Here is a 13,590-nt window from a genome sequence, read left to right as displayed (position 1 = left end):
AAGTGTTTTTGGAGTGGAATTGTAGATGTCTTCAGAATTATCTAGTGATAAAAATAAGCAGTGCTGATTAGAATCTTTTTAGGTTCATGTGTTGTGAACACAGGCATATTATTGATTAGTGTTCATCGCCACAAAGGCCTGTGTTTCTCTACCCGTGGAACAAAACTGATCCATCTGTTCTTGATCTTGGCTTGAGGTGCCCACCTGTTGTCTTCACCTTTGACCCTAACAACTTGTATTCATTAGATCCTTGCACAGCATTGTCCTCCGCATTCATGGCAGGCTGCCTGGCAGCTCATATAGAAGGCATTTGCACCCCTCTGTTGGGTCACGATACAGCATTTCAGAGTCACTGTGTTAAAGAGTTCTGTGTTTTTTTTTGTTTACCATTTGTTAGGACAATTGCCTGGCAACCAAAAGTGATATGATCTGTCCCCTTGTATTTAGCTAGGAAAATCATGATTTTCTCATGCAAGGTATCTGTAATGTGAGAGTCCCTTTGGGATTAAAGTACCATTTTGTATAAGAGAATTGAGCAAATAGATGTCAAAAGCCAGAGAAATATAGATAAGACTGTATCCCCCACAACTCCAGTTACTCCAGATAAAATTCTATCGAATGCTATCAAATAGAGTGGAAGCAGTCACAATTCTGAATGTTATCAAATGCTCTTTACAGTGATGCTTCTATAGCCTGAGTGAGTTCACAAAGCGATGTAAAGTAATTACATTGACAACAAGAATGCCCTGAAATTCTCCCAGCCCCTCCACCATTGCCGACTTGGATTAAGTGATGATATGTCTACCTCCAACTGTGTATCTGGAGCTTGTTAACACATGCAGCAATCTTCATATTATATCAATATCTTCCCATCCGATTGGCATTTTTCTTCTGATATTTTCTGAGCCGCATGTTCGCAGTATGCTTTCTATGAATGTGTCAGGTTCAGTTAAGTTCAGGCTACATTTTGTTTCCAATTGCTTTCTGAACAGAAGTCTGAGATGAGTATGGGGATAATTGGAAGTAAGTCATACTGTCAAGTCAAAGCAAGTGTATAATCCTGTTTCAAAGAACTATATGTTTTAAAATATGGTTTACATTTCTGAATTAAAAAATATCTGTTTAAAACAAATATTTATATTAAAAATTAATAGGAGCTGTGCCTGCCTCTTTTTAAAGACCTGAGAGTGTTTAAAACACTTTTAACAGCTGTTAATATTTACCATTTTGTCTGATTATCTACAATGGGTAGGAAACCACTTTTGGCCTGAGGGTTGAATTGGCCCTGTGCCAGGGCATTGGGGTGCTCTTACCAACAGCAGGCAGGGTCACTCTTCCAAGGGAGTGGAGCCACTGCTTCCCCACATTTTCAAACCCATTTATTCTCTACCTTTCCCACCCCATCTCCCAACATCTTTCCAGGCAACCTCTTCCATGTAAATCAGCTGAGAAAAACATGTTTATTCACATTGTGGCATTCTGGATGGGGAGTTTAAACTTCCTTGGGTCTGCGCACAACAATGTGGATGCCAGCTGGGACACCTGTATTGGGCAATGGAGAGGTTCCTGTTTTTATCTGGATTGTGGCATGAACAGACCCCTCTTTGCAATTCAGCTGAGGAGTGGAGGGATTCCAGTCTTTATTCCTATTGTACCATGATGGAGACAAATAGAGTCTAAAGCGGTTCTTCGGTTAAACCACTGTGATTACAGTTTTATATTGGGTAATCTGCTAGGTGTTTTATTATAATTGTTCCAGTACCAACATACTTCATAGTTTAATGATCAAAATAGGTTTTTAGTAAAACATATAAGAAAATATGTACATAATGATGTGTTCTGATGAGTAGATTTCATTGTAGAAAACTTGGATTGATGTTCCAACTCTGGATAGAAACTTGAAGCAAACAGAATACTCTTTATGTTGTTTGATGTCGTGAGAATTTGAAAAGGTCATCTCAGTGAGACAAATGTCACTGTTAGTGCCTGAGTCCATTTTTCTTGAGCCCCTTCTCCATTGCCTTCCTCAGCCCAGGAGCCCAAAAGGTACAGGCAGCAGCAAATATGAATTTTGCCACTGGAGACTGGGAATACAGATCTCAGAATCTCCTCTGGAACAATGTACTTTCCATGATCTTGAAAGACTTGTTGTCATTGCTCTGTCTCCCTGGACAAGAGCAGCTGCCTGTGGAAGTCTTGAGGTCCTTTGGGGACAAACCGGTGAGTGATTACACATCTCCATGTACAATATTCTACTTTGGTACCTAACTTGTGATGGACAAAGATGATCACTGCTGTGACAAACTAGTGACTCTTCCATGTTGCATATGTTGGCTGGGTGCATGCAAGTAGGCCTCAATCATTTACTGATAAAGAAATAGTAGCATAAACTCACAGACCTATATCTTCATCACATTGTATGATGTGTAAGTAAGCAGCACTGAAATAAATTTGCATAAAAAGTGATGTAGTCTAGTCTACAGGCAGACAGAGAAAGCCATTGTCAATTATTGACCTATTTAGTTAGATTTAAGTTTTCTTTGAAACTTTAGCGTACATTCCTTTGTGATGAACTTGGAAGATGCATGCCCATATTTTCCCTTTTGACTAGCTACTCTTAGCTTCTAATGAACGAATGGTCCAATATTTTGCGCTAGAATAAATGTATGCCCTCCTTCAAAAGAATCCTTTGTTGGGAAAGGCATCAGACACCCTTTACCCTTTCACACCCTGCCCTTCCTGCAATTCTTGATGTGTCAACAACATACTGGGATCTTACCTTAGAAATGGGGTTTTTGGAACTGTGCCACATAAACCAAAGCAGGGGGGATATATTTTAACCAATCACATGTTCTCAGCCAGTCTGCCTTTTCAAGTCTGTGCAGAAGCATATTCTGATGTTTCACCCTGTTACAGAATGTAGACGTGTTGATTGCAATTGTTGCACTGCGATGGCTTTATCACTTCTTCACCACCTTATGAAATAGTTGCTCTAAGTATACCTAACAATGGTCTCTGGGAAGGAGATAGTAGTCCATAATACCAGCTAACAATGGTATGACAACTGTTGTAATGATGATTAATTTACTCCATAGGGAAAGGGTAGTTTATCCTCCAAGTATATTTTTCTAGACATTCACCACTTTAGAGTGGAGAAAATTGTTTCAGTCTGACAATTTAGCATTGGACATGATAGTTTTCACAAAATATGCTGTTAGAGGAAAGTATTCCTCTGCCATTATTATCCATTCAGGCATTCCAGCTCATCACTACTTTTTCTGGAAAGAATTTCATTTTATGAGGCTTATGTGACTAGGACCTGCTGTAGGTGAACATTTACTTATCTGGTACTGTCAATTTCATTTCTGTGTTGCAAGTGCAAAAGAACTTTGTACAGGCAACAGATCAGTATGTCAGCCTAAGTTTTTCGGTTAACCCAAATATGTCTCTGTTAAGAAGAAAAAGAAGTTATCATAATTAAAAAGCCATATCTCTTTTCATAGGTGTCAGATTATTTTCAGTCAGATTAGTTTTAACGGCACATCAATTACAATTTTCTAGTAAGCAGAGCTAGCCAGTTATGCTGCTCTTTAGTATTTAAGAATAATTGACAAATATATTCATATCATAAGAAAAAGAGGCGCTACAATGAGAACTTAGAAGGAGGCGGTTATACCAATAAACACGGCAGTTTAGGATAAGATGTAAGGATATGCAAGTGGAATACAGATATACATAATATCCTTGACATGACAAGATAACCTTGACATCAAAGGAAGCATAGAATTAGTTCATATATTAATTTTTCATGCAATATTTACAGCTATCAGGTGATTACTTCAGTATGTGAAGGTGACATCACAAATAAGCTGTTCATGTTCCTTCTGTTATCACCTTAGGCATACTCTTTAGAATGGCACACAAGCTCATGGCATAGGTCATCACATAGGGCAACCAAGGATGTTTCCATGTCAAAACCAGGCCTGAAACTGAACTGAAATGGATCCAGATAATCAGTCTCATTCTTGAGTGCCTGGAGTTGGTGGCAACCACCCTCTCAAGATCCTTGACCAGGAAAGGGATATTTGCTACCAAGATAAAGTTTTTCAGATATTCCAGGTCAAGGAAGGACTTTTTTCAGAAGCTGTCTCACCAGTGCCTTTTTAAGGCAGCATGGGACCTCTTCCTCTCACAAAGAGGCATTAATCACCTCAGTGGTCCAGCTGCTTATTCCTTCTTCGCTGGCTTTTATAAGCCAGGAGGGCAAAGATCCAGTACATCTGTTGCACATACCTGTCTAAGCACCTTGTACACATCCTTGAGCTGTACCAAAGTGAAACACATCCAATAAAACTGGAATAGGCTGTGCTCTGGAAATCTCCACAGATTAAGCTGTTCCAACTCCGGAGTACAAGTTCTGGCAGATATAATAAATTTTAACACTCTTGTTTTAACTTAGTGTAACTGTGTGCATTCTTCATTTGCATCAGGACCAGAATGTTTTCAGGTTAGAAAAAAGTATCCCTGGCAGCAGGAAGGAATTTGGGAAAAACAGGTTCAGGGAGTATTTCCTCTTCCCCTCTCTGAGTGGATGGCTTGTGATGTAGATTTAAATTACATGTGGATACACTACAGTAAACACAAAACACACCTCAGCTATACACGATCATAAGATGAAATTTGGCTCTGACTGGCAGTGACTCCAGAGTTTTCAGTAAGACTTATTCCTACCTTATCAAGAGATGCCAAAGATTGAACCCGGGATATTTTGCATGCAAAGCAGATACTTTGTCCCTGAACTAGTCCTGAAACCTGTTTTAACCAAGAAGATTTCTAAAAGAAAATTTGAGATTACTAAGTGCACATTTAGATCATTTCTTCTGTACTTTAGTACTCTGTATTGATGAAATACTGCAAAAATTAGCATTGATATGATGGTATCTATGACCGATTACTTCATATATCTTCTGTGGTGGTGCTTTTCCAATGTCTACATGCACAATGGCATGTTGATAAATATCCCACAAAAGAATGCATTTATTTGTTTATATGCAATTTTCCATCCAATAATGCATCCAAGATAGAAGAGAATAGAATAGAATGAGGAAGAATTATTGTTGTGGTACAGAATTAGCTATGTATATGTCCTTCAAGATTGTATTTTTAATGAAAGAGCATGGATGCCTATATGAATCAGTGAAAGGCCTCTCAAAATAATAAATAATGCAGTCAAAATGTGATGAATTTTATTTATTAGTGTATATTGCCACACTGGGGATATAAGTGGGAAGAAGACATGAATGAAGAATTTGAAAGTTTGCTAACTGCATGCACAATGCATTGTACAAAACCTGAAAACCAAAATAGCAGAAAATTGGAGATTTCCTAATGCATTGATGGAACTTTAGAAAGAAGCAGACATAAATGGTAACTCCAAAATCTGCAGAAAAATTCAGATGGGAATAATTTCGAAAGTATCTCCACTGTATTTTCAAAGCTGTATCTGGCTTGGGAGACAGTCTAAACTCCTTTCAAATGTCTCTGGAAAAATGGTCTAGAGTTCAGCAATCACGTAAACCTGCTGTGATAGTGGAGCATTTAAACAGTGTGGTCTCCTTAGTACATCAGGCCAATTGATCAAATAGTCTCCATTGTGTACCAGGAGGCAACATGATTGAAAGGACTGCTAGGGTATGAAGTCTCATAAAAAGACCTATCAATAATGAATGAATGTCTCCACATAATAAGAAGCTGTAATATACAAAATTACAAAATTATTTGTGAAGGCTCAGAATAGGAAACAAATGGAAGTACAATCTCTCGGTCACAGATACAATCTGGACCTTGTTTTGCATGTAGCAATAGTTTGGGTGTTTTGCTTTCTGTGCAAATGGCCTGAAATTCTGCTATAATTTGGCCTTCATTACAAATTAATGCAGTGATAATAGCTCATTGCTTCCCTTTCTGCAGGATGTAGAGTGGTTGTGTTTGGTTTATCATGCAGTTCATATCTTGATATTCATCTCCTTATGTCAACATGGCCGATCTAAAGATGCTGTAAATATCTATCAAATGTGTGCAAGGTGTATGTTGTATTTTATTCTGTGTCAATCACATTATATTATGGTGGATGCTTCTGGTGATATAATAAATTATCCCTAAGTGAAATTTAGTTTTAATGTATTAGAAAGCTAAGATGGGATGTCTGTTTAGATTTATACTCATGTGTAATTGCTCTCTGACAATAAATAATGCACAAATGGGTTAATATCAAGAGAGACAAGCAAACTGTAATTAAACTCAAAACATGAAATTATACAAAGAGCAACAGTGGTTTGCAAGTACTTAACAGTTGCTTTAGAATATATTCCCTTGTTCCTCTTGAAATCCTAAATAGAAAATGCGATTGAACTTTTCAAGGACTGGGCAGCCAGCCACTCAGACAGGCAGTCTGTCTGTCTGTCTCATAGTGGGTAGGTCATTTCTATGGTCCTGCCACAGCAACAGCTGGTATAGTGTGATGAATGCCAGTTGACTATATTCATTGTGCTTTCAACTGGCATCAAAGTTAGAAGTAAAAAATAGTTGCACAAACAATAAGCAATACAACAACCAACAGATACGCCCACAATCTGCCTGATAACGTGTGCTAGCAAGGACGTATACATCACCAGTTTGACCCTTAGATGTTCTGCATAACTAAAGTTGCAATCCTATGATCACATATCTGGAAATAGGTCCCACTGAAGTCAATGGGATTTACTTATATAAGGCTTATGCTGTAAAAGCCATCAGTACTGAGTTAAGCAAGCTGTAACTTACTCAGATTGGTAGATCTAATGTTACAATTTTGAACCTATTTTATCTATCAGCTCAGTAGGATTTCTTCTGAGTAGGCAGGTAGAGAACTACACATAATTCAGTACTGGATCTTAGTCTTCTAATTAAAACCTGCACAGGCTTCTAATTATTAAAAAAAAGTATCCAAATACATTGTTTGCAGGACAACAGATAAAATTCCTATTTTATGTGTGTGTTTTTAAAAAAGAAAACAGATGTTTTACTTTTCTGATTGTATTTCTGCAACACATCTTTGTCATTATAGTTTAACATGCAAAATAATGTAATCCACTCATGAGTGAGATAATTGAGGTTAGTAGATTGTTGTTATTAGAACTATGGTTTAATAGATCTCAAAAGTGGGTTCACTAGCTCAAAGATTCACTGTGAAATAGCAATCATGATGATGACCTGATCATTGTCTCCCATACTAAGAGATTGTGGATCAGAATGTAGATATCCTCTGAATTTCATATTTTTATAAATTCTATGATACAATTGTCACCTCACAAACATACCAGAATATTTTTAAAATGTTTATTTTAGGATAAAACGCATGCCAAATATTTACTTCATGTTCACTATGTTTATATATTTTCTCTTTAAGAGAAAATATGTTCAAAATACTTTATATAAAAACTTATATGAAGATGATGATGATGATTAACTCTGTAGACATAAGACAGAATGGATGCATGAACAAACAGAAGAAAAATTGACAACAACCAGAAGCAGACTGATCTAGTCATCTGCAGAGTAAAATTAATATTGATTAGGCTCCACATATTACTGGTAGATTTATGGAAGGTGGGACCAGGAAGGAGTTTCAATTTATTCTGATGATACTTAATTCTTTATAATTGCAACATTTTTATTTTTAGGAGTTCAGTTAACAGGTTAGTATGCCTGCTGTATTTCACTTATCTCTTGTAATGTCCTGTAAATTTTGAATCCTTTTGGATGACAGGCACTTAAGATGGCAGGGGGTTTTGCTTGTTTTGCTTTCCCTTTTTAAAAATTTGGTAGCTGTAATATGAGACCAAACTGATTGATTAGAGATGGAGGAGTTTTCTCTGCTTTAGACTGAAACCAGCATTGATGGGCAAAGGATATAGAAAAAAACCCTTTTTGTTATTGGTCATTGAACTATTGTTTACTGTTGCCATCTCATGAGCCTTACTTAAAGCTCCATGAGAACCTGTCGACCTAATGTAATGGCCGCTGCCATAACTCCCATGTTAACAGTGGCAGAAAGGTAGATGCTTTCTTTTCCACCACAAAGTTACTGTGCTTGCTACACCAGGTTTCTGCTTCCTTTCCTTTCCACCTCTGTTATTCTGTTTGTCATGGTCAAAACTGCCGTTTCCTCAAGGGTACCTTGTATTCGTATCACAGTTAGAGAAGAACAGTAGGAGGGAAAGTGTTTTACAACTGAGTATTACAAATTGTTCAGTGTTCATTCCAAAGTAAGGAATTACTGAAACTTTATCACCTTTCTATACTATACACATTCAAAGAAGCTGAATTTATTTTTGCTCCATGCATTCCATAAAATGTACTTGTTTTAACTGTGTTTTAATCTTCCTGGTCCATGACCATAAAATAAAAACTACATTTAAAAAAAAAACTAAATAAATTTTTGTTCCAACATTCTTACAAATCTGAAGCTTTCATTGAGAATCCCCACTCAATGGAACACAGAAGTAATTCAGTGGTGCTTACAAAGTGATTTCTACATTACTTATAAGTTAGATATGTATTGAATTATACTGTGAGTGTATAAGGAGATGGTATTACTACAATATTTGCTAGAGGTAAAAGAAGACATTGAGAAAATACATTTCTACACTTTAGTAGCTAGGAAAAGAGATAGGGAAATTAGACATTTGAACAGCTAGAGGGAGTTGGTTTTCAGACACTGAATATGGCTACTTTTTGTACTTTGTACTGTGTGATCATTCATTGGCAAGAATGACTATGACAACGACAACATCTCAAATATTTTGCATAGTTTCATGAGAAGAAAAAGTAGGGAGTAGGTTGAGGGACTGCTAGTTGCAAGATTTTGAAGGTAATATTAAATGAAATATTTATATTTTATTTGGAAATATGGGAAAAATCAGAGGAATTTTATTCCTTCTTTGCCAGCTGAGAAATATAATGGAATATTGATATTTTGGTAGAAATCCTCAAGATTTTATCGCATCGGTATTATCTATTAACTTACAAAAGTTCAGATCAATGAATGCTTCCATGAGTGTGTGTGCGCGCTACAGAATCAGAAAAATGTCCACAAACCTTTCTTTTTCCAAGATGTTATGTATCATCACCCTCATCCTTCCTCAGTCCCAGTATTCATATATAATGAGAATGGTTTAGTAGTCACAATGTGCCAGAAGCAAAGGGCAAACCTCAAAGTACCTTCTGATCCTAGCTTCTTATTATCCTTGATTTTGAAATAACTGTTTTATATTTATGTTTCCAGTGGGAAGAAATAAGTGGTGTCGATGAGAACTATACTCCAATCCGAACGTACCAGGTTTGCAATGTCATGGACCACAGTCAGAACAATTGGCTGAGGACAAACTGGATACCACGTAACTCAGCTCAGAAGATCTATGTGGAGCTCAAGTTTACCTTGCGGGACTGTAATAGCATCCCACTGGTTCTGGGCACTTGCAAAGAGACTTTTAACTTGTATTATATGGAGTCTGATGAGGACCATTCTGTCAAGTTTAGAGAACACCTGTTTACAAAGATCGATACCATTGCTGCCGATGAGAGCTTCACTCAAATGGATCTTGGAGATCGCATTCTTAAACTCAACACAGAGGTTCGTGAAGTGGGACCTGTGAGCAGGAAAGGATTTTACTTGGCTTTCCAAGATGTGGGTGCATGCGTTGCCTTAGTATCTGTGCGAGTGTACTTTAAAAAGTGCCCTTTCACTGTAAAGAACCTGGCCATGTTTCCAGACACAGTTCCTATGGATTCTCAGTCATTGGTGGAAGTCCGAGGCTCTTGCGTGAATCATTCCAAAGAGGAAGACCCTCCCAAGATGTACTGCAGTACAGAAGGAGAATGGCTAGTTCCCATAGGGAAGTGCTTGTGTAATGCAGGCTATGAGGAAAGGGCCTATGCCTGCCAAGGTAAAGTTTCTGCCTTTTCACTGCTTGTTAACAGAGTTGCTCTATTTTAAAGGGCTTTGGCAGGCAAACGGGACTGTAGGCCTGCAATGGTTTTGAAATAATTTTTGTACCTAAAAATCTTTTACTAACTAGGAGTGTTTAGCCAAAGTTTTAGCTGGTGGGTTGTAATTAGTATATTAAATTTAGACTCACTGCCATCCATCATATATTTATTCTTTTTCCTAATATATATTTTCTTGCCTTCCTACATCTCCAAATAAGAAGGAATAATAGGAGAGTCCTTAGCAATCTAGAGAAGTCTCCAAAGTATTTTCAATTAAAGCTCCCATCATCGCTGACCATTACTCATATTGGCTGGGGCTGATATGAATTATGCTCCAACACACCTGGAGTGCCCCAGGTTGAGGAAGTCCTGTCTAGACCCTACACCTAGTAACCATATGCCCTAGTGCACAGTCTCCAAAACTCCCTTAACCGCTACCAATAATATAAAGACATTTCTGGCACTAGGCAATGTACATAGCATTTTGCTTTTCTGCTTACTCCTAAATTGCTCCTCTCTTTAGTCTCACATTTTCACTGCCCATTCTTCTTCAGATGCTTGTTTTACTCACCTATTTCTTGATCAACTATGCTAAAATTTATGTTTCACTTTCCCTATAGCATACAGCTACTCTGGGTCAACAGCTGAGTAGTTTTTCAAATCCCTCATCCACTGAGATTAGCCCCTCATCAGCCTCAATTCCCAACCTTTGCTATCTTTGCTAACCTTTGTCTTAGAATCTTTCTCTACTTGCTCTCCCTTTAGGTTCATCTTCTCAACTGTGGCCTATTCTACACTATTCCATTTATCCCTTTGTCAATGGGATCTGTGAGCCTTTGCTTCCTGATTTTCCAGGTCTCTTTCCAATGCTCAGCCATTTCTTATGGGAGGTTCTATACACAACCAAACTGACAACTTTTACTTACAGGAGCACTGAGCATTATTTGCTTCTATCCCAGTCCACTGAAACAAGTACTACACAATAAATAGTATAGTCTGTGATCATACTAATGTTTGTCCCAAATTGGTTTCTACAAAAGTTTCAGTTGATAAGCTTAATTATTTGGTTGTTTTTCAGTGAAGCATAGATAATGGTCTTAAACCAAGCCATTTCTTAAAAATAACATATTTCAAAATATAATAGCAAGGAATTTTTAATATTTTCACCTAGAACATATACATTTTATTGTTGATTTTAATTTGGTATTTGCTCTTTGCAGGTCTCTTTTAGGTTATATTGTTTGAATGGATAATATCTGGATGCATGTACTGTTGTACTTTTACATTTAGTTGAAGCTACCTGAAGCCTGGAAGGATCAGATTACTATAAGATGCCTGTTAGAGGGACAGAGGTCATTGAATTATCAGGATTACATCATACCCACTCTGTGTCATGCCAGGATGGGGACTGACATCCCTATTTATGATTTCTGCACTCTTGGGTCTCATCAGTCATCATATTGACCCATCTAGTATATTGCCCCCAAATGCCTGCCGCCACAAGCCATGCAGACCAGCAGTTTGATCAGAGGCCTTGAGTATCTCGTATCTAACAGCCTCTTTTTAATTCATGCAACCAAAGGCAGAGCTGCCCTCCCCACTTTTGAGCTATGTATCAATGTAGAAGAAATTATCCTTGTTCCAGGGCTGCCCCAAGGTTCTTTCCTGCCCAAATGAGTTACAATGTACTGTCCCTTGTGCCCTGAAATATAACAACAGTTGGGCTCTCACTTATATAAGAGTAAGCCTCTTGTTGCACACAGCAGGAATAAGCTTGCCGAGGACTGGGCTGCATATGATCAAGAACTGATCATGTTAATCATTTCTAATTTCAGTTGTCATGTCAGTCATTTCCTTGCTTCTTCCTATTTAAATTTGGCCAGACAGTGGAGATCAACAGGTTAATGATTTTGGGACAGCAGTCCAGCCACAAACCTGCCTCTCTGCACCTCTCTTCCAAAATTGCAGACATTCTCTTCATTCATGTACATGGCTGAGCCAACCACCTTGGAAATTCACCAATATTTGTATTGGTCTTGCCCTTTCCTTACAAATCATGTTCACAACCTGTTGTCCCTTGCTGTGGTTTTGAGCTACTTGCATTAGGGAAAAAAATGTCTCATTGAAGTGAATGGATTTTTTCCCTTGCAATGCAAAAAGCAGGAATAGATGACCCAATCCAGACTGGGACAGCAGGAGAAGACAAAGTGTTAAAATCCCCTGTACCCCACACCAGAATTTTAAGTTGGAGTGGGACCCTGAACCAACATTATTTAAAAGTCATTTATGCAATTACTAAACTAGGAGCATACTGTAAGAAGATGATTCTACAACCTTTGTTTTGTTTTACAGTTTTTGTTTTTTGTTTCTAATAGCAGTTATTAGATAAAGACACAACATTTTAGATATTACAGGTACCTTCCTTTTTCAGAGAGTTTTAAAGTTTTAGCCTTCTGTAGTTACACTCTGACTTCATGTGGAAATGTGAGGAAAGAATAATGTTCAAGGTTCATTTTTCTAGGTTAAAGTTCATTTTAGTGAAATAGAAGGAAATACATTTTGTAAATGCAGCCCCATATAAGCAAACAAAAGTTATTGCTCAAACATTACTGAAAAAACTCTGCATAGAACTGAGCTATATATTCTGACCTAAATGTTTATGCCATTGGATGAATTATTTTTTCTACATGCTGCATATACATGCAATCCCCGCTGGCTTCAGTCAGCAAGAGATTACTTGCGACTATGAATGTAAAATCTAAAAGCAGACTCTGATCCCGGCATCCAGTGGAATTGGCCTGGTTTTTAGATTGCCATTCCATTTGTTCATCAAGAGAGCTTTGTATGTGCAGGCCATTAACAAAAGTGACAGGGTGTTCTGGTATGCTCTGTTTTTACATACAACACCCTGCTGTCCTGACAGCTTTTATCAAGACCCAAATTTGTCAAATATTTTCACTGGGGTGTGATTTAAGTGGCACTTTAAAAGCAGTTGGTAACCCAATCCCCTCCCTGCTGTTGACGTCAGTAACACAGCAGGAATCGGAAGGCTGAGAACCAGGTTCAGTTTTTCACATGCTTCTTGACTGGTCAGCATGGTTTCTCCTATGCTGATAACTCCCTGAAAGTCAAGATGATTAAACCATATTCCTGAATTCAGAAGAGGCAAGAAATGGGCGTGTAAACATCACATTCAGTTATGAAAAATTCACCATGAGACACTATTAGTGAGTAGCTCAGGTATGCAGTGAGAATCACTCCTGGCAGACACATTGTTATCATAACTCACTGCTAGGATGTACATTATTATGGGGAATTTTCCTACAGGTCTCAAGAACACTGATCAATTTTTGTATTTGCTAACATGCATCCCTATAAGGATTGTACAGTACATTCTCTAATATAAATCAATTAAATCAATAACTTTACAAAGAGGTTATAAAGAAATAGCCTTAGAATATGAAAAGGGAACTCTTGATATCAAGGGGTGGGTTTCATACAATTGATTTATAACTTGATGAAATTGGGCTTCTTAATTCTTTTTAAGAATCAGGCATTATG

The 13,590-nt window shown here is 37.6% G+C and overlaps 1 protein-coding gene across 4 annotated transcripts in view; it reads left to right on the top strand.

Moving 5' to 3' along the window:
* Positions 1-13,590, top strand: part of EPHA3 (EPH receptor A3) — a 239,559-nt gene that overhangs the window by 68,805 nt on the left and 157,164 nt on the right. For 3 of the 4 annotated variants that reach the window (XR_006415904.1, XM_044442162.1, XM_044442161.1), the window contains exon 3: positions 9,326-9,986. Coding sequence is in view for 3 of the 4 variants with exons in the window: in XM_044442162.1 (XP_044298097.1) it covers positions 9,326-9,986 (661 nt within the window). In the remaining variant the exon portion in view is untranslated. Of the gene's footprint in view, positions 1-7,093; positions 7,153-9,325; positions 9,987-13,590 lie in introns of those variants that run through there. The other variant, XM_044442163.1, reaches the window with a different exon arrangement.

The sequence above is a fragment of the Varanus komodoensis genome, unplaced genomic scaffold (genome assembly GCF_004798865.1).
Source record: "Varanus komodoensis strain SLA01 unplaced genomic scaffold, ASM479886v1 scaffold4, whole genome shotgun sequence".
NCBI classification, from domain to species: Eukaryota; Metazoa; Chordata; class Lepidosauria; order Squamata; family Varanidae; genus Varanus; species Varanus komodoensis.
This window is presented reverse-complemented; position numbering and strand designations above follow the sequence as displayed.